General features: G+C 49.7%; 1 protein-coding gene across 2 annotated transcripts; it reads right to left on the bottom strand.

Moving 5' to 3' along the window:
* On the bottom strand, positions 1-11904 carry aadacl4 (arylacetamide deacetylase-like 4). 2 transcript variants are annotated; one of them, XM_038822050.1, is made up of 5 exons: positions 11594-11791; positions 9615-9657; positions 7306-7531; positions 5368-5431; positions 1-1446 (listed from the first exon to the last, which is right to left on the bottom strand). In XM_038822050.1, the coding sequence occupies exons 3-5, from the start codon at positions 7523-7525 to the stop codon at positions 663-665; spliced, it is 1068 nt and encodes a 355-aa protein (XP_038677978.1). In that variant the 5' UTR covers positions 7526-7531; positions 9615-9657; positions 11594-11791; the 3' UTR covers positions 1-662. The 2 variants fall into 2 exon arrangements, with proteins under 2 accessions (XP_038677978.1, XP_038677976.1); XM_038822048.1 differs by lacking the exon at positions 9615-9657 and having other exon boundaries at positions 11594-11904.
* Between the last annotated feature and the right edge of the window lie 14887 nt (positions 11905-26791).

Genomic DNA, 26791 nt, shown 5'->3' with positions numbered 1-26791 from the left:
TTCAATAATAAATGCTTTTTTTTATTACTGGTTTAAACAGCCAATTACAGTATTACAATGGCGACACAGCAAACTTTACATTACTGGTTCTCTTAGACATTGAGCAGAAAGAATGAGCACATAATGTCGCCATGGGTAGACATTCTGCAAACGAAAATAAAGCAATGTTCACCTTACAGCTCACCTTCCTGGGTCTTACTAATAGACCAGGAGTGTCTATGAATGATATATGTGGGATTCCAGAAATCATCCGGTATGTGTCCCCATATAAATGAGTGTACAAGGAATCTGCTGATGTCTTGGGAGGCAGGAATAGGGATACTGGATATGCACAGAAACAGGAGTACATGTTGTGCACACACGTCCCAACTCATAATGCTGCAATTTAACACCCCTCATTGTGCCTGGTTCCCTGGACTCCAATACCTTGGCCAAGTGTACTGTCTTTATGATTTTATTTTTCCATAGAGGGATGACATGAAAGGCAATTAACTGAGCACGTGTCCCAGGGGTCGAATCTAGTACTTTATGGCTGCATGGATAAACTGCGTTCTGACTTTATCCCAACTGAACCATCAGAGGAGTGAGAGAACCTCACAGTGCCACGAGCAGGAGAAAGTCTGAGAATGCACAGTGTCCACAGTGAGTACAGCAAACATTTACTATACGTCTTTAAGGAAGGATACAATGCTGTCAACAGCCTGTTTTCCCGATGGGAAAGTCAGGTAACCATTATCGAAGAAGCTGATTATCCCGTGGAAACCATCTTGAACATGGTAGCTGGTCACTGGGACACCGTTGTCTTCCAGTCTCCTTTTGAACAGCAGCCCATCATCCCGAAGCACGTCAAACTCACAGGTCAAAATATAGGCTGGGGGCAACCTGCCAATGGCAGCATCGCTGGCGAGGAGAGGGGAGAAGGTCGGCTCTAAGCTGGGTTTAACAAGATCATAAACATCCTCCTCGTGTGTCAGGACAAGGTTGGGCTTGTGATCTGCAACCTGAAACTCGCTGGGGATCAAATCCGCCTTTATCCACCTCCTGTAGTTAGTTTTGATTTCCACTGGTAGGTGGTGGCCTGACAGTACATCCTCCCCCAATGACATGTCCCCATTCAGATACTGCAGGTAGAAGAAGATCATGCGTGTTCGAAACAGGACGGGCACATATTGGTTTTGCTGATAGGAGGGGAGGCTGAAGTCAACCATTTGGAGAGCTGGGTAGATCATGACCTGGGCACAGAGAGGTGGCAAACCTGAGCTGTCTTTCATGGTGGTGATTCTCAGACATACAGCAGCCGTCAAGTTGCCCCCAGCGCTGTCCCCACTCACAACAATCCTGGAGCCGTCAACTCCATAATGATCTGCGGTCTTGAGGAAATGCAGAGTGGCATTTAGGCAGTCTTCAAATTGAGTGGGGTACCTGTGCTCGGGTGCCAGGCGGTACCTGGGTAAATCAATAGGAAAACATTAGATCAGCAAGGTTAGTCTTATTAGCAACCTCAAAGAGGAAGACCCACAGGGCAGGGCACCAAGGTTGAAGAAAGACTGTACTTGCTTGAGGTGGTCAAACCAGATTCGGCAGCCTGACGTCTCCTCTGGCCTAAGAGCTATAGTCCACACAAGTGGCTTTTGTATCAAAGAAATGGGGTGGGGGTAGGGTGGTGCTGGGTAATCATTTGAGATCAGAAGAGTGGAGCTTCCCAAGAGTAGCGAGATGAAAGGTCGACAGCCAGCAGTGTGATGGACCCTGGTATGAGTTGCAAACCTGAAGCTGTGAGATGGTTTTCTGGAGATTGAAGTGAGAGTGGAGCAGTTGTGATGGGGAGATTTCAGAATCACAGAATTATACAGTGCAGAAGAGGCCATTCGACCTATCGAATCTGCACTGATGCATGAAAGACACCTGATCTGCCTACCTAATCCCATTTGCCAGCACTTGGCCCATAGCCTTGAATATTATGATGTGCCAAGTAATCATCCAGGTACTTTTTAAAGGATGTGAGGCAATTCGCCTCTGCCACTCTCCCAGGCCATTCCAGGCCGTCTCCACCCTCTGACTAAAAACGTTTTTCCTCAAATTCCCCCCTAAACCTCCTGCCCCTCACCTTGAACTTGTGTCCCCTCATAACTGACCCGTCAACTAAGAGGAACAGCTGCTCCCTATCCACTCTGTCCATGCCCCTCATAATCAAATCAGAGGGAACACAGCGGTAGTAAATTTCAAGGGAGTAAAACAAGGCAGAATGGCCTCGACTTTCATGCCAGGAGTATTACAGGTAAAACAGATGAGTTAAGGGCAAGGATTGAGGATTGACATGTGGAACTGTCATATCGTAGCCATCGTCGAGACAGGGTTGAGGGAGGGGCAGGATTGGCAGCTCAACATCCCAAGATATAGAATCTTCAGACAAGACAGAGGAGGGGGTAAAAGAGGAGGAGGCATTGCATTATTAGTTAAGGAACTCCAGTAACTGCTACTGCGGTAAGGAGAAACAATATCTTGGAGGGGGCATAAAGTAAAGCTTTAGGATTAAAAAATGGACAGCCACATTGCTAGGTGTTTATTATAGACCCCCAGATAGTCAGCGGGAAATTGAGGAGTAAATATATGTGCAATTCGCAGAGGTGTGTAAAAATAATAGTAGGGTAATTAATTTAGGTGATTTCAACTTTCCCAACATTAATTGGGATAGTCATTGTGTTAAGGGCTTAGATGGAGTGGAGTCCTTAAAACGTATCCAGGACAACTTTCTAGCTCAATATGTAGATGATCCAACAAGGGATGGTGAAGTGCTGGACCTAATTCTGGGGAATGAAACCAGACAAGTGGTTGATGTGTTGGTGGGGGAGCATTTTGATGATGGTACAATTTAAGTTTTGTAGTGGACAAAGAAATAGACAATTTGCAAAAAAAGGTTTTGGATTGGGGAAGAGCGGACTTTAGTAAAATAAGGCAGCATCTTTTAGACTGGAAAGCATTACCTTCGGGGAAATCTACAGAAGAGCAGTGGGGGAGGGGGGTATTCAAAAAGGAAATGGGGAGGGTACAGGCCCAACTTATTCCCTCTGGAGTAATAGGAAGGAGTAACAAGCCCAAAGATGACCAGAGATGAGAAGGAAAAGAGAGACTTTTAATAAGTACAAGGGGAGCAAATTAACAAAGGCATTAAATGGAGTACAGAAAGTGCAGGATGGAGCTTAAGAAAGTAATTAGGAGAGCAAAGAGGGGATATGAGAAAGCCCTGGCTGGTAAAAGTTGGGAAAATCCAAAAATATTCTATAGACCATAATAGTGGCAGGATTAAGCCACTCAGCCCATCGAGTCTGCTCGGTATATAAGTATATCAATAGGAAGAGGATAACCAGGGAAAGAGTAGGGCCCATTAGGGACCAAGGGGGAAATCTGTGTGTGGGGCCAGAGGACATTGGTAGGGTGTTGAACGAATACTTCACATCTGTCTTCACCCAAGATAATGAGGAGGTAGATCTGGAACTCAGGGAGAGAGACAATGAGATTCTTGAGCAAATTGTCATAGGGAGTGATAAGGCATCGGAAGTGTGGGCAGCCTTAAAAGTGGACAAATCTGCAGGTCCAGATCAATTGTGCCCCAGGATGCTGTGGGAGGTGAGGGGATTGCAGGGGCTCTGAACCAAATTTTTAATTCCTCTCTGGCCACGGGGAGGTACCAAAGGACTGGAGAACAGCTAATGTGGACCCACTATTTAAGAAAGGTTATAGAGATAAGCCAGGGAACTACAGGCTTTCATCAGTGGTAGGGGAACTATTGGAGTAAATTCTGAAGGAGAGACTCTGTTTCCACTTGGAGAGGCAATGTTTGGTCAGGATTAGCCAGCATGGCTTTGTCAGAGGGAGATCATGCCTAACAAATTTGATTGAATTTTTTGAGCATTTGACCAGGTGTGTAGATGAGGGTAGTGCAGTTGATGTAGTTTACATGCATTTCGGTGGCACAGTGGTTAGCACTGCTCATGATTTGATCCTGGTCCTGGGTCGTTGTCTGTGAGGAGTTTGCACATTCTCCCCGTGTTTGCATGGGTCTCACCCCCACAGCCCAAAGATGTGCAGGGTAGGTGGTTTGGCCATGCTAAATTACCTCTTAATTGGAAAATCAATTGGGTACTCTAAATTTTAAAAAAGAAAAAAAAAAGTTTACGTGCATTTCACAAGGTCCCACATGGAAGCCTTATATAGAAGGCAAAGACAATGGGATAGAGGGTAAATTGATACGGTGGATTCAAAATTGGCTTAGCTGTAGGAAACAGCGGAGCTCCTCCATGCAGGAAAATATTGGGGTGCAATTTTTAATTGGTGCCCCGATCTTCTGAGCCCCCAATGTGACCTCTCGATCCCCCCCCAATGCCCCAACTCAATGGCTGGGGTGTCCTCAAGCCTCCCGCACCCCACCACATATCAGCAGGGTACCCTTGGGCCCGACCCCCGGCTTGTGCAGAATGCCAGCTTGGCACCATGGCACCGCCAGACTGGCACCGTGGCAATGCCCCTGCCAGCCTGACAGTGCCAACTGGGCTCCCTGGCAGTGCCCAGGTCGCACCAAGGTGGCACTGCCAGGGTACCAGGGTGGTGGTGATGCCAGGCTGATAGTGTTAAGGTGCCCGGGTGGCACCAGCAGTGCTAAGGTGCCATTCTACCCAGGGACTGACTGCCCGGAGACCTCATCGCCTGGTAGACCCCCCCCACCAAGTACCGTTCCACCTGTTCTCCATTTATGGGGAAGTGCTGAACGGTGCCCGGCTGGGGTCACGTTGGTGAGTCCGGTAAATGCCGGTTAAATCCAGCGGCAGCACAGCTCTAAGTGAGCATTTAAGTTCTTTTAGCTATACGAGTCTGGGTCCCACCCATTGGGGACACGATCCAGATCACGACGTCTCACGGGATCACGGTGGGATGCCACCAGTAAATCGCGCCCTTAGACTCTGACCTCAATATTTCAAATTTCCTCAAGTAGTGGGATTGCAGGGTAGCCAATATTGAACTTGTGTTTGAGAAGGGAGGGACGGATAAGCCCAGGTAGGAATAGACCGGTTAATCTATTGTTGCCTCTGGGCAAACCTGTAGAAGCCCCGATTCCAAATAAAACGAGTGACCATTTAGGCATGTCCCTGGCACATGTTTAAATTTGATGAACCCAGCCAGTGAAAGATTAGACGGGAAACACTCCTGAATGAGATATAGAGCAGAGTGGAAGAATTTGGTTCCACCCTGTAACCACCAGGCCCAAAGCAGAACTGCTATTAAAACGATGGATATCAGCCCGACATTAAGAATTTTCCTACTTTGTGAAGCACTATGTTCCCCTTGAGTAAACAGACGCTAGATACTCACCCCACAGATACCACAACTGAGTCCGTTTCCTTGGCGATGTACCAGCACAAATGATCATATTCATCTGAGGATGGGAACACATATTACAGTAGTAACCAGGAATTCATTTTGTGTTTGTCAAGATGAGGAATGCAAATGCTGGAGAATGGAGGGTGTGACTTTTCGGGCATCCAGTGCCATCATCAAGTACTCCCTGCATTGATACAGTATGAGTTAGATACAGAATAGAGCTCCCTCTGCGCTGCCCCATCAATTAGCCCCATGTGGATGCAAGCATGGGTTAGATATGGAGTAAAGCTCCCTCTGCACTGCCCCATTGAATATTCCCAGGGCAGGTACAAGCACAGGTTAGATACGGAGTAAATCTCCCTCTGCACTGCCCCATTGAATATTCCCAGGGCAGGTACAAGCACAGGTTAGACATGGAGTAAAGCTCCCTCTGCACTGCCCCATTGAATATTCCCAGGAGAGGTATAAGCACAGGTTAGACACGGAGTAAAGCTCCCTCTACATTGCCCCATTGAACATCCCCAATGGAAGTGCGAGCACAGGTTAGATTTTCTTTAAAATAAATTTAACGTACCCAATTCATTTTTTTCCAATTAAGGGGCAATTTAGCGTGGCCAATCCACCTATCCTGCACATCTTTGGGTTGTGGGGGTGAAACCCACGCAAACACAGGGAGAATGTGCAAACTCCACACAGACAGTGGCCCAGGGCCGGGATCGAACCTGGGAACTCGGCGCTGTGAGGCCGCAGTGCTAACCACTGCGCCACCGTGCTTTCCCCCCCCAATAGGTACAGGCTAGCTTCAGGCTCAACATACACTTTTTGGTGTTACTGTAAATATGGGGTAAAGCTCCCGCTGACAGCCAGTGGGGGGAGGGGGGATGGTTACTTGTGTCCAAGGGATTTTGGTGTCCTCACTTTATAACCGGGAGGAAGTGGGAATCTTTCTCCTCGGTTTCTGCTAGCTAGGAGACTGTACTCCAACAATAAAAGCCACGAGGAAGGCAACAAGAAACCTCAGCAGCTCTTCCTGAGTGAGACTCTCTTGTGACTTGAGTACGGGGGTGAGCACAAGTTGGCAGCTAGACCTCAGTGCAGCAATGTCCATGTCACTGTCTTCTAGAGCTGTGTGGTTATGTCACAGACTCAGGAGGTATAAACGCATCACATTTAAATCTCTGTTAATGTATCGTTGAACTTCCCGATATGGGAATAATCCACAAATGAGTTTACAGCTCTTTGCAAAATATCCACTCTTCAAAAAAGCCAACTAAAACTGATCAGTGAGTGTAAATTTAAATAGGATTGTGTTGCCTGAGCTTAGAGGGCTAATTGCCAGGGCTCCCTGGCCGAGGCCTATGGGTTGCACTCCTCAGATTCTGTCAATAGTTACAGTGGCTAGTGGCACTGAGGCTGCAAATCAGACAGTCCGAGGTTCAATCCCCAGCCTGGGCTGTTAGCTGACCAGGTGTGCTACCAGTAGCTAGGGCTCGGGAGAGGAGGAATCTCGGCCCTACCGAGTGTTACTGAGCAATTCCTCCGAACAGGAGTTAGTGTGGATGCTGGTTCAGGTTTGGCTGAAAAAACCCTCAGTCGAGCAGCCTGGAGATTAAACTCCCCCGGGCTGTTTTAATATGAATGAGAAAATAACTGCATTTGTATAGCACCTTTCCTGCCCTCGGGAATCCCACCTTGCTTTGCAGCAGTGACATACTTCTGCCAACAGGAGAGAAACTTTCATTCATTGTAGGTGTTGCCTGAGAGATGGATATTTCCCAGGACCCCCAGCTGACATCCTCTGCTCTATTTATACACTGCCACTGGATCCTTTACTGAAAGTAGGTGGGCCCTCGCTATAGTGTCGCCCACCCAGGGACAGTGAAGTTGGGTGGAGCCCGGGTTCTCAGGGAGCATGCCTCTGACACTCACTGATGCTGCCAAACACCCATCCGCCGCCGTGAAAGAACAGGATCCCTCGTCTTTTTCCCGCAGACGCCGACCGCGGTTGGTAAACCCTCACGGGGACGCCGTCGAACTGCTCGTCCTGAATGCTCAGCCCGGCCTCTTCCTCGTGTCTTGTCCTGAGCACTTTTGCGCGCAGGTAGCGAACAACAGTGACCTGTGGTCCGAAGCCCAGGCTCTGTGCCATGTTTCCCTGAGTGGAGAGGGAGAGGAGTGGTGGGAGAGAAGGGGTTAAAAAAAATTCCCAAAATCTTGCATTTATATAAATTTAGTCTACCCAATTCATTTTTTCCAATTAAGGGACAATTTAGCGTGGCCAATCCACCTACCCCGCACATATTTGGGTTGTGGGGGCGAAACCCACGCAGACACGGGGAGAACGTGCAAACTCCACACGGACAGTGACCCAGAGCCGGGATCAAACCTGGGACCTCGGCACCGTGAGACTACAGGGCTAACCTACTGCGCCACCGTGCCGCCCACCAAAATCTTGCATTTATATAGTGCCTTTAACATTGGAAAACATCCAGGGTGCTGCACGGGAGCTGTTCGACAGGCATCAATTGTTGCTGAGCCAGAGAAGGACAAGTGAGCAACAGCTCGCTTATGGAGGGAGTATTTCAGGAGAGGTTTCAAGGAGGTGGACAGAAGTTTAGGGCGGGAATTCCAAAGCCGAGGGAGGACGCAGACAGCTGACGGCTAGGCTGACAATATTGCCCTGGCGATTGGTCTTCAATTTCTGGAGTCTCCAAGCCAACCCTGGAGGGTTGGCAACTCTAGGCCTGCAGAATAGCAAGATTCCTTTCCAAGGGCTGACCAGTGTGTGTGTGTGTGTGTGTGTGTGGTGGGGGGGGAGGGGTTCATTGCATTACTGTGAGGTGAAACACGGCACTGATCTCCCCGTTGGCTGGCCTCGCAGACATATTTCGAGTTGGTTCTGTTGACCTGTCCGACCTCTGCTGTACAGAACACTCCTATTGTACTGTGACCTTGAAGAAACTCACAGCAGCTCATAGTGAAACCTTTACTTCTCCTTCTGACTGAAGGTCATGCCTCAGGATGTTGCAGAAGTTCGGGTGGAAACAGTTGGCTAACAGAGTAATGGAGTCCCGTGCGGGTGAGAAGACTCTTGAGCCTCTAACTTAGTTGAGAATGCGTCACACCAAGAACCGAACAGTGCATCTTACTAAAGGGAACAGTTACTGCAACTCTCCCCGTAGTTCAGCGAGCATAGGCCTGCCTGATTTGGAATTAAACCCCAGAGGCCGCAGTGTCCCCGTTCTGACTCACAGTCTGGGTTGATGTGAGTAATCTCGGTAGTTAAACTGTGACAATTTTAGTCAATATTAGGCTGGGAGAGAAAGAAATGCTGCTCCAAACCCCTACTGGAAACTGCACATGTGAAGGGCAGGATCAGATTCCCAAACGACGGCCTCCCGCAGTCGAATAGTTTGCTGGCACTTGGCAACTGGACCTCCGCCTGGTTGGCAGGCAGACCTTGGGACTTTCCACCTTGGGGAGGGGTGGAAGCAGGGTCATTGAATAAGTTTAAAGCAGAGGTAGATCGTTCCTTGACTAACAAGGGAGTCAACGGTTATAGGGGATGGAATGGGGGGGGGATAGGGAGGCAGAATGTGGAGTTGAGGCCACAAACAGATCTTTGCTGAATGGCAGAGCAGGCTCGAGGGGCAGAATGGCCGACTCCTGCTCCTCATTTTTATGTTTCTATGCAAGGTGGTTGAGAGTTTTGGCCTGTACATGTTGAGAAAACTCTGGCCTGGTGGGTGTGTGGAGAATGTGGGGGGGGGGGGGGGGGGGGGGGCATATGAGTGTGTGTGGGGAGAGGGTGGAGGAGGGCAGGTGATGTCTCCAGGCCTGGACCGTAAATTGTGATTTGAATGGATGAAACTGCGTTCTCCCTGCTCAGAGTCTCGCCCATTGAGAGCACATGTCAAAAATGGCACATAAGATTGACACTGAAATGAATGTTACCACCAACTTCGAGGCTGCTCTCCCCTTTTTGAGTGGGAGAGCTGACCGGTGGTGGTTTAACCTGAGGTTCACCACACCTCAGGCAGGGGGCGAGGTTGAGAAGGGGGGGGGGCCTTCACGAATAACTTCAGCCGGTACAGGAGTTTAACCAATACTGTTGGATCGGTCTGCATCAAGGACCTGCTGTCCAGTCAACTGAGCTAAACCGAATTACAATTGGCTGCCACTCAGTGAGAAAATAACAGAGCACACCTCTGTTAAAGTGTTGATTGGCTGGCAAGTACCTTGGAAGAAGAGTTGAAGCAGTTGAGAATCTTCAGATTCTGGCTGGTTTTAAAAAAATATATTTTAATTCTCCTTTTTCACATTTTCTCCCGGATTTACACCCACCAACAACAAACAATAATCAACAACAAATCTGTCAAACCCCCATAACAATAACAATGATCCCATCCTCCCACCAACCCCCAAACATCAGCCCGCATGTTTACACAAACAAATGACAAAAAGGAATCAGGGATTACCCATAGTCATCCTTAATATACACAGCCCCCCCCCCCCCCCCCCCAACTAATGTTCGATGTTATCCAATTCTTGAAAGTGCATAATAAATAGTGCCCATGACTTGTAGAACCCCTCCGAGCTTCCCCTCAGTTCGAACTTAACCTTCTCAAGGGTCAAGTATTCCAACAGGTCCCCCCGCCACGCCAGGGCACAGGGTGGAGAGGCTGCTCTCCATCCCAGCAGGATCCGCCTTTGAGCGATCAACGAGGCGAAGGCTACGATATCTGCCTCCGCACCCGTTTCCAACCCTGGCTGGTCCGACACCCCAATATTGCCTCCCGGGGACCCGGGTCCAGTTTCACGCGCATCACCTTGGAAATTACCCTAAAAACCTCCTTCCAGTGCTTCCCTAGCTTTGGACAGGACCAAAACATATGAATGTGATTAGTGCACCCCCCCCCATCCAACCACCCCACCACAACGCTCACACACATCCTCTACTCCTTCAAAAAATCGGCTCATCCTCGCCCTCGTGAGGTGCGCTCTGTATACCACCTCCAGCTGTATCAGCCCCAACCTCGCACATGAGATAGAGGCATTCACTCTCCGGAGCACCTCACACCAGACCCCCTCCTCTATAACCTCTCCCAGCTCTTCCTCCCACTTTGCTTTGGTCCCTTCCAGCGTTGCCTTATCCTCTTCCAAAGTAGCTCCGTACACCGCTGACACTACCCCCTTCTCCAGTCTCCTTGTCGTCAGCACCTCCTCCAGCAATGTGGATCCTCCGGGAAGCTCTGTATCTCCTTCCTGGCAAAATCCCGAACCTGCATATATCTAAACACTTCTCCCCGCTCCAGCCCATACTTCGCTTCCAGCTCCCTCAATCCTGCAAACCCCTAAGAAACAAATCTTTTAGCGTCTTAATCCCCTTCTCTTCCCATTTCCGAAAACTTCCATCCCACCTCCCTGGCTAGATTGTGGCTGGTTAATTTACCTCCTGCTTCACACCATCCACCCTTAGCCTCCCTGTAACTTTGAAGAACTTGCTAGATTTGCACACTAATTACCCTTTAAACCCTCAACAGAAAGTTCACTATGACCATTCGGAGCATCCCTTTTTAATACCGTATTGGTGATTAAAACGGTGCCAATCAAGCTCTCTGGCCCAGAATGGGAACAATTGAAAGTTTCAATCTCATATCCTCAGGTTGTGAATTGTTGTTGGAGATTTAAGACACATCAAAAAATGTTTTGCAAGTTTTCTTACTTTTTCTCTCCGTCTTTTTGTTTTCTCTCTCTCTCTCTAAATCCAAATGTTCTTTTCTTCTCTGATTAATTAGTACACCCTCATTCTCAGTCTGTTTTTCTTCTCAGCCCTTAAATCTCATTGGTTTAGGAAGCGGGCTGTTGGTTCCATACTACTGACTGCTCTCGCCACTCTGATATCAGCAATTAGGGCACTAACATTTTGATCTGAAGAATAGAGGTCAAATTCTAACGAACAGCACCCACTGCGCGATAACTTATTACATACGGCAAAATATGGTTTGTTCATTCCCAGTAACTGAGGTGGAACTGCATTGGCAGTGTGCAGCCAGAAAAGTTCACCTTTAAATCTCAGAGTGGAATTTGCCTTTAAGAGCATTTACTTCTTCAAAAGAAATAAACCATTAATCAACTGTACGAGACCAGCTTGGTATCACTTTACAGCTCCCCTTGCAGTTTGCATGATTTTCGAACTCTAGACAGTGTTCCTTACCAGAGTTCCTATTGCCACTTGTATCCCATAGATGAGTCTGAGTTTGCCTGCCCCCTGGATTCCTGGTGGCAAAACTGACTCTGTGAATACGGTGCAAATTACTCCAGACACCAGCAGCACAAACAGACCCACCACAAGGGCTGCCGTCATAGCTAAGGACCAAATCACCAGATCCATAGTAAGCTTTCTGTAAATAAGTCTTCCGGCAGGCTCAGCAATCGTTCAGACAGAGCATGTCCTTGTCCTGCCAGGCTGCTATTTGCAAGGCTCAGTGTCCTTGGAGAGTTGGGAAAGAGGAAATACCTCACTGCAAATCCAGGAACTGGAAGTGATGTGTGTTTGTGTGTGTGTTTCATGTCATAATATCCACTCATGTATACAATGAGATGCAGACAGGCAGTGATTGACACACAGGACGACCAATGAACACACGACACAGAACAACCAATCACCAGACAGGACACCACCACTCTAAAGCCCACAGGGCATTAAGACTCTCTCTCTCTCAGGACCCAGATACTGAGACAGTCAGAGTGCACAAGCTAGTGAGCACTATTACCATGCGGTAGCTAGTAAGTCTGGTCAAGCCAGTAAGAGGGCATCAGTTAGATTAGTAGAGTGTCAACCCACAGCTGAACATGTACAGCAGTCCACTAGTTAAATAAAACAGCGTTGGATCATCTCCTGTGTCAGACGTCTGTTTCTAGTTTCACTGCATCCAGTTGCAGTCAACGCCGAACCAACCTGCCTAACACATCATGGTACCAGAGTGCTATTAATCCTGCCAAACCTACCTCGAGTGAATCTGCAACGACCAGCAAGCGGCCATCCAGCAAAATGGAAAACATCCAGCCTCCTCCGCAGCTCTACATCTCCGGCAACCTCACCGCCAATTGGAAGATCTTCAAGCAAACGTTCCTCCTGTATATCGAGGCCTCCGACCTCGAGGCAGCATCAGATGCCAGGAAGATCGCGCTCTTCCTGTTGACTGTGGGGATCACGCCATCCATATCTACAACTCGTTTACATTTGCCAATGGTGAAGACAAGATGAAGTTCAAAACAGTTCTGCTAAAATTCGACAGCCACTGCGACATTGAGGTGAATGAGAGCTTTGAACGATACATCTTCCAACAGAGGCTTCAGGGTAAGGATGAACCTTTTCAGTCCTTCCTGACCCATCTCCGCATCCTAGCGCAGTCATGTAATTATGGCTCGACGGCTGATTCCATGATCCGGGATCAGATCGTTTTCGGGATCCACTCCAACTCCCTGCGGCAGCAGCTCCTCAAAATCAAACAGTTGACCCTCTCCATCGCTATTGAGACGTGCGTAGTCATGAGCATGCCAAGAATCGTTACTCCCACATCAGGGCGGCAGAAACGGCAAAACTGGCCTCCCACGAGGCAGAACGGGTGCAGGCCACTGCAAAAATGCAAGATCTGAGCATCGAAGAGAGTGGCCGTTTTGCGCGCTTTTCCTGGGTCCCTACGCATGCGCGCCATGACCGGGTGGACGGCGAGGCAGAAAACCCTAATACGCAGATGCATACGTCGGCCGACCGCAGTGTACATGCCGATAGCGCATGGAACGCGCTGACGTCAGCGTCATGACGTGTCTGAATTGTGGCTCCGCCCATTTAAAGCAGCAATGTCCAGCCAAAGGACGGCGATACCTACAGTGTGGGAAGCCTGGCCATTACGCGGCCTGCTGCAGGTCCGCTCCACCGATTGTCAGCCAGCGATCCCAGACACGGCGCAGAAGTGTCCGCTCGGTACAACAAAACATGCAGGATGCTGATCCCGACAGCCCAACAGACCCCGATGCTGACTGCCTCGAGTCTCCATATCGGGTGGGCATAATAACCACACGCGAGCTGGTCTCCACTGTACCTGCAAACCGCCTTTCGATCCTCAGTGTGGATCCTGACAACGAGTGGTGTGCTATCCTCACAGTCAACCAGGCTCGCATCCGATTTAAACTGGACACCGGCGCGTCTGCGAACCTCATATCGCAGTCAGATCTCGACAGCATCTGTGACCAACCAAGCATTCTTCCACCAGCATGCCAACTCCTTGACTTCAATGGCAATGCCATAGCTGCCAGTGGATTGTGTCGGCTAGGGGTATCTCACAAGGAAATCAAGGCAACATTACAATTCGAGATTGTACGGCCTGACAGGGCGTCCCTGCTCGGTGCTCCCCCTGCAAGCTCCTGAATCTGGTCCAGCGAACCCTGCTCGGTGCTCGCGCCTGCAAGCTCCTGAATCTGGTCCAGCGAACCCTGCTCGGTGCTCGCGCCTGCAAGCTCCTGAATCTGGTCCAGCGAATCCACACCATGTCCTCGACACCAGCGACTGCCTTGCCTGATGTGAATCTCCAGGCTGAGATAGACAACATTCTCACGCATACCACAATATGTTTGATGGAATGGGCACACTCCCATGTCGCTACAAGATATTGCTCAAGCTGAACACCACCCCAGTGATCCATGCACCACGCCGGGTGCCGGCTCCTCTCAAGGATCATCTGAAAAAGCAGCTACAAGACCTCCAAGACCAGGGCATTATCTCAAAGGTCACGGAACCAATAGACTGGGTCAGCTCCATGGTCTGCGTTAAAAAAACTCTCTGGTGAACTCCGTATTTGCATTGATCGCAAAGACCTGAACCGCAACATCATGCGAGAGCGCTACCCGATCCCGAAGCGTGAAGAGTTAACCAGTGAGATGGCTCATGCCAAATTGTTTACCAAGCTGGACGCCTCCCGTGGCTTCTGGCAAATACAGCTGGCCTAACACATCATTTCATAAAATGATAACAGCACAGAAGGAGGCCATGCAGCCTGTCATAGCCACGCCTGCTCTCTTTAAGAGGGCAGCACGGTAGCACAAGTGGACACTGTAGCTTCACAGCGCCAGGGTCCCAGGTTCTACTTCCTGCTGGGCTACTGTCTGTGCCGAGTCTGCACGTTCTCCCCGTGTCTGCGTGGCTTTCCTCCGGGTGCTCCGGTTTCCTCCCACAGTCCAAAGACGTGCAGGTTAGGTGGATTGGCCATGATCAATTGCCCTTAGTGACCAAAAAGGTTAGGAGGGGTTATTGGGTTACGGGGATAGGGTGGAAGTGAGGGTTTAAGTGGGTCGGTGCCGACTTGATGGGCCGAATTGCCTCCTTCTGCACTATATGTTGTATGTTCTATGTAAATCCAGCTAGTTCTACTCCCTGGCCTTTCCCCTGCAATTTTTTTTTCTCTTCAGCTAATTATCTAATTCAAAGAACAAAGATAATTATAGCACAGGAACAGACCCTTCGGCCCTCCAATCCTGCATCGACCATGCTGCCCGTCTGAACTAAACCCCCCTATTCTTCTGGGAACAATTTCCCTCTATTCCCATCCTATTCATGTATTTGTCAAGACGCCCCTTAAAAGTCACCATCGTATCTGCTTTCACCACCTCCTCTGGCAGCGAGTTCCAGGTTCCCGCTACCCTCTGTAAAAAATGTGCCTCGTACATCTACTTTAAACCTTGCCCCTCTCACCTTAAACCTATGCCCCCTAGTAATTGACTCTTCCACCCTGGGAAAAGGCTTCTAACTATCCACTCTGTCCATGTCCCTCATAATCTTTTTAAAAATAAATTTAGAGTACCCAATTATTTTTTCCAATTAAGGGGCAATTTAGCATGGCCAATCCACCTATCCTGCACAGGGGAGAATGTGCAAACTCCACACAGACAGTGACCCAGGGCCGGGATTCGAACCCGGGTCCTCAGCGCCGTAGGCAGCAATGCTAACCACTGTGCTACCGTGCTGCCCTTCCCTCATAATCTTGTTGACTTCTATCAGGTCGACCCTCAACCTCCGTCGTTCCAGTGAGAATGAACCAAGTTTCTCCAACCTTTCCTCATAGCTAATACCCTCCATACCAGGCAACATCGTGGTAAATCTTCTCTGTACCCTCTCCAAAGCTTCCACATCCTCCTGGTAGTGTGGTGACTAGAATTAAACACTATGGGCGGGATTCTCCAATCCCACGGCATAGTGTCCACACCGTCGTAAACGTTGTTGCGTTTTACGACGGCATGAATGGGCCGCTCCCACGTCTAATTTTGTGGAGAATCGTGTGTCAGCGCTGGGGCGGCATGACGCAATTCGCGCGGCCCACCGGCGATTCTCCGACCCGGCACAGGGTTGGAGAATCCTGCCCCCTATTCCAAGTGCGGAGTAACTAAGGTTCTATAAAGCTGAAACATGACTTGCCAATTTTTAAAATCAATGCCCTGGTTGATGAAGGAAATAATGCCCTATGCCTTCTTGACTACCTTCTCCACTTGCATTGCTACTTTCAGTGACCTGTGTACCTGTACACCCAGATGCCTCTGCCTATTTGGTTTGATTCATTATTATTGTCACATGTATTAGTATACAGCAAAAAGTATTGAAAAGACAATGCATACCGTACATAGGGAAGGAAGGAGAGACTGCAGATTGGAATGTTACAGTCATAGCAAGGTGTAGAGAAAAGATCAACTTAATATGAGGTAGGTCCATTCAAAACTCTGATGGCAGCAGGGAAGAAGCCTATCAATACTCCGAACCTCCATGGGTCTACTCCCCCCATCTGCTCCATAAACCCCTTTAATTCCTTCACTACGGCTGGCACCCTCCCTGTCCTAGATTTTGTCCGGTCCAATCCTGGATTAGTGACTGTATTGAAATCTCCCCCCATGATCAGATTATGTGAATCTCGGTCTGGGATCTTACCTAACACCCGCCTCATGAATTCCAAATCATCCAAGTTTGGTGCATATACATTCACGAGTACCACCCGCATCCGCTCAAACTTCCCACTCACCATAATGTATCTGCCCCCCCGCGTCTGCCACGATTCTCCCTGCGTCAAATGCCACCCGTTTGTTAACCAGGATTGTGACCCTCCTGGTCTTAGAATCTAGTCCTGAATGGAACACCTGGCCGACGCACCCCTTCCTCAATCTGGTCTGGTCTACAACATTTAGGTGTGTCTCTTGTAACGTTGCCATGTCTGCCTTCAATCCCCTCAGATGCGCGAACACACAAGCCCTCTTAACAGCCCCCCCCTTGCCGATTAGCCATCACCCTTCTTAGACCAGCTGCCAACTCGCGTCTGTCGCCTCCTCGGGCCCGCCCTCGGGCCTCCGCCGTCCTTGACCTCCCTTTTGTCCCCTAGCAACAGTTCCTCTCCTGTCAGCAGAGCAGCTCTCCCCCATCCATCCCTCCCCCCTAGTAACAGCACCAGAAACCCAACCCCTCTATATTAAACTTATCATCTGCTCACCCCCCACTGTGCTTCCATGAGCTAGCTAACCTAGCCAGCCTGATACCTCCCACCATGGCACCAGACATCCTATCTCCCCGTTGTTCTCTCTCCTCCACCCACCCCCCCCAAACTTGGACATAAATATTCAAGTCCCCAGTAAACAAACAGTAGAAATCCCTCTACCCACCTTCCAATGGAATAGAGTTAACTTACATTTCTGAGCAGCTGCTCAACATCTTATCACAACGAAAATCAAAGAAAAAAGGAAGGTGCAAACAACAATAACCCCTTGTTACAGAGAGTACTGCGTGTTCAAAACAACACAGAAGTGACTTTGACCAATCGCCACTGTGATATCCTCCCCCAAGGTTCAGTGACAATCACTAATATTGCTTGTTTAAATTTACTTGCTGGTCTCGAGATCATCCGTCCTCTGAAGGAAGTCCGCGATCTGGAAAGGACCCTGCGAACCCCAACACACGGACCCGGCCATCGCCTCATCCGCAACCGTGACCCCAGAGATGTCATCCACTTACCGGCCTTCGACCCATCCATGCCGGAGCGGGGTCTGGACATCCACCAACCTGTGAAGACAAACCGCAGCCCGACAGCGACCCGGAATGGTCGACCGCACAGACCCACCTACCGACGCAGGAACCGCAAGCAAGGCACCAAATCCTCCATCCGCACCCCAACCAGAGTTGGACACAACTATTCCCTTAACACTGCATACTCTTACCATCTCCCAGGCTCGAAAAGAAGCCATCACTCCAGGAAGCGTGGAAAACGTGCAGGCCTGCAGGTGAGAGTGAAACAACGCGGCCCCAAAGCCCCTCTGCCTGGCTTACTCCTGGCTAATGTCCAATCTCTAGAAAACAAGCTCGACGAACTTAAAGCCAGACTCACTTTTCAAAGAGAACTGCTGTGTGCTCTGCTTCACGGAGACATGGCTCACTCCTGCTTCACCGGACTGTGCCCTACAACCAGAGGGCTTCTCAATTTCACCAAATGGACCGTACGGCAGCCTCAGTCAAGGCAAGGGGAGGTGGGGTCTGCCTCCTAATCAACACCTCCTGGTGCCTAGATGTAGCAACATTGGCGAATTTCTGCTCCCTGGACCTGGAATACCTGATGCTAAAATGCTGCCTTCTGCGGGAGTTCAGCTCCGTTATCCAGACGGCAGTTTACATCCCACCCCATGCAACGTGAAAATCGCTCTGGACAAAATATACACCACTACAAATAGCCTTGAAACGAAAAATCCCGAGGCCCTGTTCATTGTAGCTGGGGACTTCAATCAGGCCAAGCTCAAGGGCGCACGACCAAGTTACCACCAACACGTCACCTCTTCCACCAGAGGCCCAAACATCCTGGACCACTGCTACACAAATATCAAACATGCCTACCGCTCTATCGCCCGCCCCACACTTTGGCAAATCTTTTTTTTTTTTAGTTTTTTTTTCTAAATTTAGATTACCCAATTATTTTTTCCAATTAAGGGGCAATTTAGTGTGGCCAGTCCACCTGCTCCGCACATTTTTGGGTTGTGGGGGCAAAACCCACGCAGACACGGGGAGAATGTGCAAACTCCACACGGACAGTGACCCAGAGCCGGGACCTCAGCGCCGTGAGGCAGCTGTGCTAACCACTTGGCCACCGTGCTGCCTTCACTTTGGCAAATCTGACCACAAGGCTGTGCTCCTGCTCCCGGCTTATAAGCAAAACCTGAAGCGGGAGAATCCGTCAAAGAAAGTCATTGTTGGTCTGAGGAATCGGATGATCTCCTACGGGACTGCTTAGAGTCAGTGGACTGGTCAGTATTTAAAAACTCTGTGACCAGCCTGAACGAGTACGCCACTACAGTAACCAACTTCATCATTAGTAAGTGTGTAGAAGACTGTGTGCCAAATAAGCAAATCCGCGTGTTTCCCAACCGGAAACCCTGGACGAACAGGGATATCCACTGCTTGCTGAAGTCTAGGTTTGAGGCGCTCAAGTCAGGCGACCCTGACCTCTACAAGAAAGCCAGATATGATCTAAAGAAATCCATCAAAGATGCCAAAAGACAATACTGGACCAAGCTCGAGTCCCAGGCTAGCCACACGGATCCCCGCCGTCTATGGCAAGGTCTGCAAGACATAGCGGGCTACAAGATGAAGGCATGTAAAATCGCCGGCTCCTACGCACCCCTCCCTGATGAACTCAACTCATTCTATGCCCGCTTTGACCAAGAGGTCAGCGAGAGCAAACCCTCCACCCCAGAAGCCGCGGATGAACTTGTATCTGAGATCACCACTGCAGACGTCAGAGCAGCCTTCTCGAAGGTCAACCCACGGAAAGCCACTGGCCCGGATGGGGTACCCGGACGAGCACTCAGGTCTTGCGCGGATCAGCTGGCGGGGGTATTCACAGACATCTCCAACCTCTCTTTACGACAATCTGAGGTCCCTATCTGCTTCAAGAAGACGACCATCATACCAAAAAAAAGTCAAGCAGCGTACCTTAATGACTATCGTCCAGTGGCTCTGACATCCATCACTATGAAGTGCTTCAAAAGGTTAGTCATGGCACAAATCAGCCTCCCGGATTGCCTGATCCACTACAGCTCGCCTACCGCTGCAACAGGTCCACAGCAGATGCCATCTCCATGGCCCTGCACTCCACCCTGGGACATCTAGATAACAAAGACACCTATGTCAGACTCCTATTTATCGAATACAGCTCAGCCTTCAACACCATCATTCCTACAAAACTCATCTCCAAACTCCGTGGCCTTGGCCTCGGCTCCTCCCTCTGCGACCGGATCCGGAACTTTCTAACCCACAGGCCACAATCAGTAAAGATAGGCAACAACATCTCCTCCACGATCATCCTCAACACCGGTACCCCACAAGGCTGTGTCCTCAGCCCCCTACTGTACTCCTTATACACCTATGACTGTGTGGCCAAATTTCCCTCCAACTCGACTTTCAAATTTGCTGATGACACCACCGTAGTGGGTCGGATTTCAAACAATGACGAGACAGAGTATCGGAATGAGATAGAGAATCTGGTGAACTGGTGCGACGACAATAATCTTTCCCTCAATGTCAACAAAACAAAAGAGATTGTCATCAACTTCAGGAAGCGTAGTGGAGAACATGCCCCTGTCTACATCAGTGGGAACGAAGTCGAAAGTGTCGAGAGTTTCACGTTTTTAGGTGTCCAGATCACCAACAGCCTGTCCTGGTCCCCCCATGCCAATACTATAGTTACGAAAGCCCACCAATGACTCTACTTTCTCAGAAGACTGAGGAAATTTGGCATTTCAGCTATGACTCTCACCAACTTCTACAGATGCACCATAGAAAGCATTCTTTCTGGCTGTATCACAGCTTGGTATGGTTCCTGCTCTGCCCAAGACCGCAGGAAGCTACAAAATGTTGTGAATGTAGCCCAATCCATCACGCAAACCAGCCTCCCATCCATTGACTCTATCTATAATTCCCGCTGCCTCAGAAAGGCAGCCAGCATAATTAAGGATCCCACGACCCCGGACATACTCTCTTCCACCTTCTTCCGTCAGGAAAAAGATACCAAAGTTTGAGGTCACGTACCAACTGACTCAAGAACAGCTTCTTCCCTGCTGCCATCAGATTTTCGAATGGACCTACCTCATATTAAGTTGATCTTTTCTCTACACCTTGCTATAACTGTAACATTATATTCTTCAGTTTCTCCTTCCTTCCATATGTACGGTATGCATTGTTTGTACAGCATGCAAGAAACAATACTTTTCACTGTATACCAGTACATGTGACAATAATAATAAATCAAATTAATCAAAACAAATCAGTGACCTTAATCCCCTGCTAGACTTTCCTTGATAAAGTTCGTAACTTTGTCTGGTGATTCAAAATAAAGTTCCTGGCCCTCAAACATGGCCCAAAGATGCGCTGGATACGACACCCCGAACTTCACCTCCTTCTTGAAGAGGGCCAATTTTGCCCTGTTAAATCCGGCTCGCCTTCTGGCCAGTTCCGCGCCCAGGACCTGGTAGATGCGCAACTCACAGTTCTCCCACATGCAGCTCCATACCTGCTTGGCCCACTGCAAAATCTGTTCCTTGTCCAGGAACCTGTGCATTCGCACCACCATCTTCCTCGGCAGTTCATTTGATTGCGGCTTCCTTGCCAGAGCTCTATGCGCTCTGTCCACCTTCAAGGGCCATGTAAACGCCCCATCTTCCATCAGCTTTTCCAGCATACTTGCCACATATGCCCTCGCGTCCGAACCCTCACTGCCCTCAGGGAGGCCGACGATCCTCAGGTTCTGTCTCCTGGACCTGTTCTCCAAGTCCTCCAACTTCTCCTGCATCCTTTTCTGGTGGTCCTCCAAAGCAGTTAAATGGTCCTCTTGCTCGGGCACCTTTTCTTCCACCTTCTGAATTGCCCATCCGTGGGTTTCTAGACCCTGTTCCACCCGATCGATCGATGTTTTAATTGGGTCCAGCCTATCTTTCTTTAGCTTGGCGAAGCTCTCCTCAAAGAACTTCACCAGCTGTACCATCGACGACTGTGCCACCACACCAGGATCCTGCGACTCTGCCATGCTTTCCTGCGCTGCCGGCTATGCTCGCGTCTTCCTTGCTTGACTATGACTCCTTACATAGCCACTTCTAGTCCACTGCTCCATACACTGGTGGGGGATTTCTCCTCACTGTCTCACTCTCCATTGATTTATCAAGTGAAATTCCGAAAAAAACGGGAGAAAAAGTCCAAAAGTTTCATCACTAGCGGGAGCTACCAAATGTGCGACCTCCTACTCCATGGCCGTCACCAGAAGTCGTAGTGTGGGTGATTTAAACGTGTGTGTGTGGTTTGATTCTGTGAGTAGTGTGCTGGATTTGAATGTGTGCAGTTTGATTGTGTGTTCTGTGTGTATGTAGTGTATGTGATTTGAGTGTGTGTGGGTTGGTTGTGTGCGTGTGTATAGTTTTGTTGTATGTGCGTGTGTGTGGTTTGGTTGCGTGTGTGGCTTGGTTGTGTGTGTGTCGTTTGGTTGTATGTGTGTCGTTTGGTTGAGTGTGTGTGTGTGGTTTGAGTGTTTTTTGTGTGTGAGGTTTGGTTGTGTGTGTGGTTTGGTTGAGTGTGTGTGGTTTGGTTGAGTGTGTGTGGTTTGGTTGAGTGTGTGGTTTGGTTGAGTGTGTGGTTTGGTTGAGTGTGTGGTTTGGTTGTGTGTGTCATTTGGTTGAGTGTGTGTGGTTTGGTTGAGTGTGTGTGGTTTGGTTGAGTGTGTGGTTTGGTTGAGTGTGGTTTGGTTGAGTGTGTGGTTTGGTTGAGTGTGTGGTTTGGTTGAGTGTGTGTGGTTTGGTTGAGTGTGTGGTTTGGTTGAGTGTGGTTTGGTTGAGTGTGTGGTTTGGTTGTGTGTGTGGTTTGGTTGAGTGTGTGGTTTGGTTGAGTGTGTGTGGTTTGGTTGAGTGTGTGGTTTGGTTGTGTGTGAGGTTTGGTTGAGTGTGAGGTTTGATTGTGTCTGTCATGATATGCAAACATGCAACCAATGAACACTCAGAATAGGACACAACCAATGGCAGTCAGGACACTCAGAGGTGGCATCACCACAAGGGGGCATGACATAGACACTATAAAAGGGATGAGGCACTCACGCCCTGCCTCTTTCCACAGACAGACATCTAGAGAGTTAGTCAGGGTTGATCAGCAGCATCACACCCCAGCACGTGGCTTAGAGCAAGCTGGTACAGTTAGACTGAGTTACTACAGTTAGATTAGCAGAGTCAAACTCATTTGAGAACTGTGTTAATAGTTCAATAAACACGTTGAACTGGAGCATCCTTTAGTTAAGACTGCATCAAGTAGCAGCCTGTGTTATCCGAAGCAGCATAACACAAGAAGATCCAGAGCAGGTATTCAGGGAGCATCTTCTCTATATTAACATTACTCAGTCACACTCTTACAGGTCAGACAGACCAGCATCGATTGATGGCACCTGATGTTTGAATCTTGAGCCAGGACATTGTCGACACTGCCTGTGGCTGTCGAGATCATCACTGCCCTTAACCTATCTGCCAAGGGCTTCTTTCAGGATGCATCAAGGGACACCTCCTAGTTCAAGAGCATCCTGGTATCCCCCTTCAATACCAGGAGAAATGCTTCTATCTCCTTCTCTTGGGGTAGACTGAAGCAGGATGCAAGAAGAGAAGGCTCCCCTTGGGTAGCAGGCTTCCCCAGGATATCATTACATTATATCTCGCCCCATCGCCAATCTGGCCTTTTTCCCAATAATAAAGGATTCCACCCCCTAAATGTGGGTACCATGTGGGTCTGTGCCCACCTACTGTGCTGGCAGCAGTCGTGACTCTTCCATCCAGCACCAGCCCTCTGCCCCCTCTTTATTCAGCCAGGCTGTCAAGTAAAAGGCGGGTCTATGCAACAACAATGCCGAGCTCCTACACACCTCCTGTCAGGTCACCCATGTACTCAATCCCTACAATGAAAGCCAATACTGAGTGAGCCAGGATAGGCCCACAGAATGAGAGTCAAATGTCTTTCAGGGCCCAGTCAAGGAGGAGAGCACTGACAAATGCCATCAAATCATTCTGAACTTAATGCCTGAATCTAATGCCCCTTCTAAAAGTCCTCTTATTATCCAGAGGCACAAAGTATCACAAAACAAAGGAGGTAATCCTGCCGTTGTAAGGACCTTTGGTCGGGTCTCTACTGGGCTGTGCCAGCTGTGGCTCAGGGGGTAGCACACTTGTCTAAGTGTCAGAAGGTTGTGGGTGCCAGTTCCACTGCAGAGACAGCGTGATTTAATGGCTGCCTTGTGCCCAGCGTGGATCCGTGCGTGCCGGTTAGATTGCGGGAGAGGCCAGAATCGTGCCAGGTGCGAATCTAACCGGCCCACTCCTGTTGGCGGGTTCGGGATCCCGCCCAAACATGGCGAGAAACCAATAATCACCAATTAAAGGCAATCGTCATCTCGTTAACGGGATGGACGCCCTTTCTAACAGCCTCCCGGGATATAGCAGGCTCCCCGACGAGAGTTCACATGGGTGCTGATTAGAACTGGGCTACACAAATGGGGACCAGGCGTAAAGCACCTGGGGGCATCTCCCAGGCCAATGAAGACCCCTAGGTGGTCAGGGACAGGTCAGGGTGGCACCCTGGCTCTCCCCGGCACCTGGGCACCTTGGCATCTTGGCACTGCCAATGTGCCCGGGTGTCACTGCCAGACTGGAAGGAGCACTGCCAGGTTGCACAGGTTCAGGGTGGCACTGCCAAGGGACAGGGCCTGAGGGGACCACACCCACGAAAGGAGGGGTATGAAGAGGCCTCTGAAAGTTTGTGGGGTGGGGGGTCCTCAAAGGGAGGGGGGCCCAAAAGGGGATGTGGGGAGGCCTGAAAAGAGGGCCCTCAGTGACCTCATAGCAGAGTGTCCTCACTTGGGGGGGTGGGTGGAGTAATGTCCATGTGTGTTGGGGGTAGGGGTGGGGGGCGGTGGGGGTGGTGACATTGCCCATGGGTGGGGGTTCCCTCGAGTTCACTTAGATCAGGACTCCCTTTCAAATGGCAGCTTGATCTCTGAGGAGCCAGTCTGACTGGCGGGTTCAGCTCCCCAGTGATGAAGAAAATTCTTAGTGCAATGGACTGGGGAGCAACTCCCCAAGGCCCAAACAAATGAGTAAGTGTGGCTGAACAGTGGTATGGATCTCACCCACCAACACGACGGGAAACACTCCGCCAAACCCGCCCCAAATGACACTTGGAAATGTTTCCGTTAAATCACGCCCAAGAGCTGAAGCTGGGTGAGGACTTCACTGTTGGAGGTGCATCTCTCAGATGAAATACCGAGACCCTGTTATAGGAATTAACCACGTTACCACAAGAAGCAATGCTGAGCAAATATTCAGCATGTTCAGAGTAGGTGTCCGCTCCCTGAACCATTCCAGAGGGACGTGCAGTACACCCCTGATAGCGTACCCAGGTTTGTGCTGGTTTGTCCTGTGCTACCAGCTTTATCGCTCGCTGGGTGGAGAGGCAGTAACTTCCCTCAGAGACCAGCTCATCAAGGAATGCTTCCTTGAAATCAGCCCTCTCAGCCCCAGCACACCGACAATCCCACAATCTTTACCACTGCCCTGAAAACTGCCTTCCTTCAGGTCAGAGTTCACACAACCAAATCAACAACATTGATCATTAGCTCAGTTACACCTCCATAACAGGTTGTCCGAGACAACAAGGACTTACTCTCCTACCAGCCCCCTGGTCTTGTGTGCTCCACTTCCTCTGCTGGGTCTCCTCCAAGGCATTCCCGCTAGTGGCGGCTGCTCAGGAGAAAGGCCGCTGTCTCTCCATTTGAGTCCCCCTCCTGTAGTCTGTGAGCTCGAGCAGCTCTGGGTCGAGGGAGCATGGCTACAGACTTCAGGTAGATAGCTACCTGAGCGAGGGCTGTCTGGCCCAAGCTGGCTGTGCGGCCTCAGGTAGGGCACTGGCAGGGTGGCTGGCGAGGGAGCTGCCCTGGGTTGGTACCTCAGCACTCCAGTAGCTCTGTGGGAGTGCCGGGGTGCTTTGGAGGACCATTAATTTCTTCAGCCTTTTGTGTTCTGATGATGCAGAAAGACATTTATATGGCGCCGTTCCCAACCACCAGACATGTCAAAGCACTTTGCAGCCAATGAAGTCCTTTTTTATAAGGTGTCTCACTGTTGTAATATAGGAAACACTGCAGCCAATTTGCTCACAGTAAATGCTCACGAACAGCATTGTGATAATGAGCAGATAGTCTGTTTTTGTGATGTTTATTGAGGGATGAATATTGGCCAGGACATTGGGGATAGTCCCCTGCTCTTGATCAAAATATTGCCATGGGCTCTTTTACACAGCACCTCTGACAGTGCAGCACTCCCTCAATACTGCACTGTCAGCCTTGACTCTTGTGCTCAGGCCCTGGGTCAGAACCTGAACCCAGAACCTTGTGAGGCAAAGGCCAATGGGCCACCAACTGACCACAGTTGACACTCCATGGTGTTAGAATAAAGCAAATTCCTGGGGTGTTCTGACGCGCTGAGTCTGCCTGAAAGTTAGTAGCTGCTGGATTTGAAAGGACATGCCCGCTCTCAGGTAAGTCTAAGCCCGTGTGTAAAACCACGCTCTGTAATATATAACTCACTGTTCTTCAAACTCGGGGGCGCGACCCGCGGGTGGGTCGCGGGCGGGTGTCAGGAGGGTCGCGGAGCCGTCCTTCGCGGCGCTCCCGATCGCGCAAATCCCCGCGCAGCAGCCGGCTTTTAATAACGCCGGCTGCAAGCGGCCTTTAAAATGGCTGCGAACATGTTAAAAAAATTTGGCCGCAGTGCGCACGAACATCGGCGCGCAAAACTATGCGCATGCGCGCCGATGATCGGGCGTGCATGTGCAGTGCTGCCGCTACTTTTTTAGCGGTCGCAGCTTTTTGTTTTACAAGTTCGGGGGGGGTTTATTCATTTTAATCATTTATTTTATTCATTTAATTTTTTTCTCATTTATTTTATACATTTTATTTTTGATTTTTTTTTACAAGTTTGGAGGGGGGGGGTTTATTTGATAAAATTTTACAGGACAAAATGCAGAACTTTGGACAGATGGAGATTCCATACTTTCGACACTGTTCCATTGGAGGAGCGTGTACGAGGGCCAAAGGGACCCAAAACCATTTCCTCTATTTTTGTCAGCAGCGAACAAGGTAAGAGAAAACGGTGGGTCACGAAGGTCGGCCGGCGTGGGTCGCAAAGGTCGGCCGGGTTGGGTCCCGAAGGTCGGCCGGGTTGGGTCCCGAAGGTCAGCCGGGTTGGGTCCCGAAGGTCGGCCGGGTTGGGTCATGAAGGTTGGCCAGTTGATAAAAATGGGTCCCCAGAAAAAAAGTTT

Source organism: Scyliorhinus canicula, chromosome 16, assembly GCF_902713615.1.
Source record: "Scyliorhinus canicula chromosome 16, sScyCan1.1, whole genome shotgun sequence".
NCBI lineage: Eukaryota > Metazoa > Chordata > Chondrichthyes > Carcharhiniformes > Scyliorhinidae > Scyliorhinus > Scyliorhinus canicula.
The sequence above is the reverse complement of the archived record's forward strand: the minus strand, read 5'-3'. Positions and strand labels throughout refer to the sequence as shown.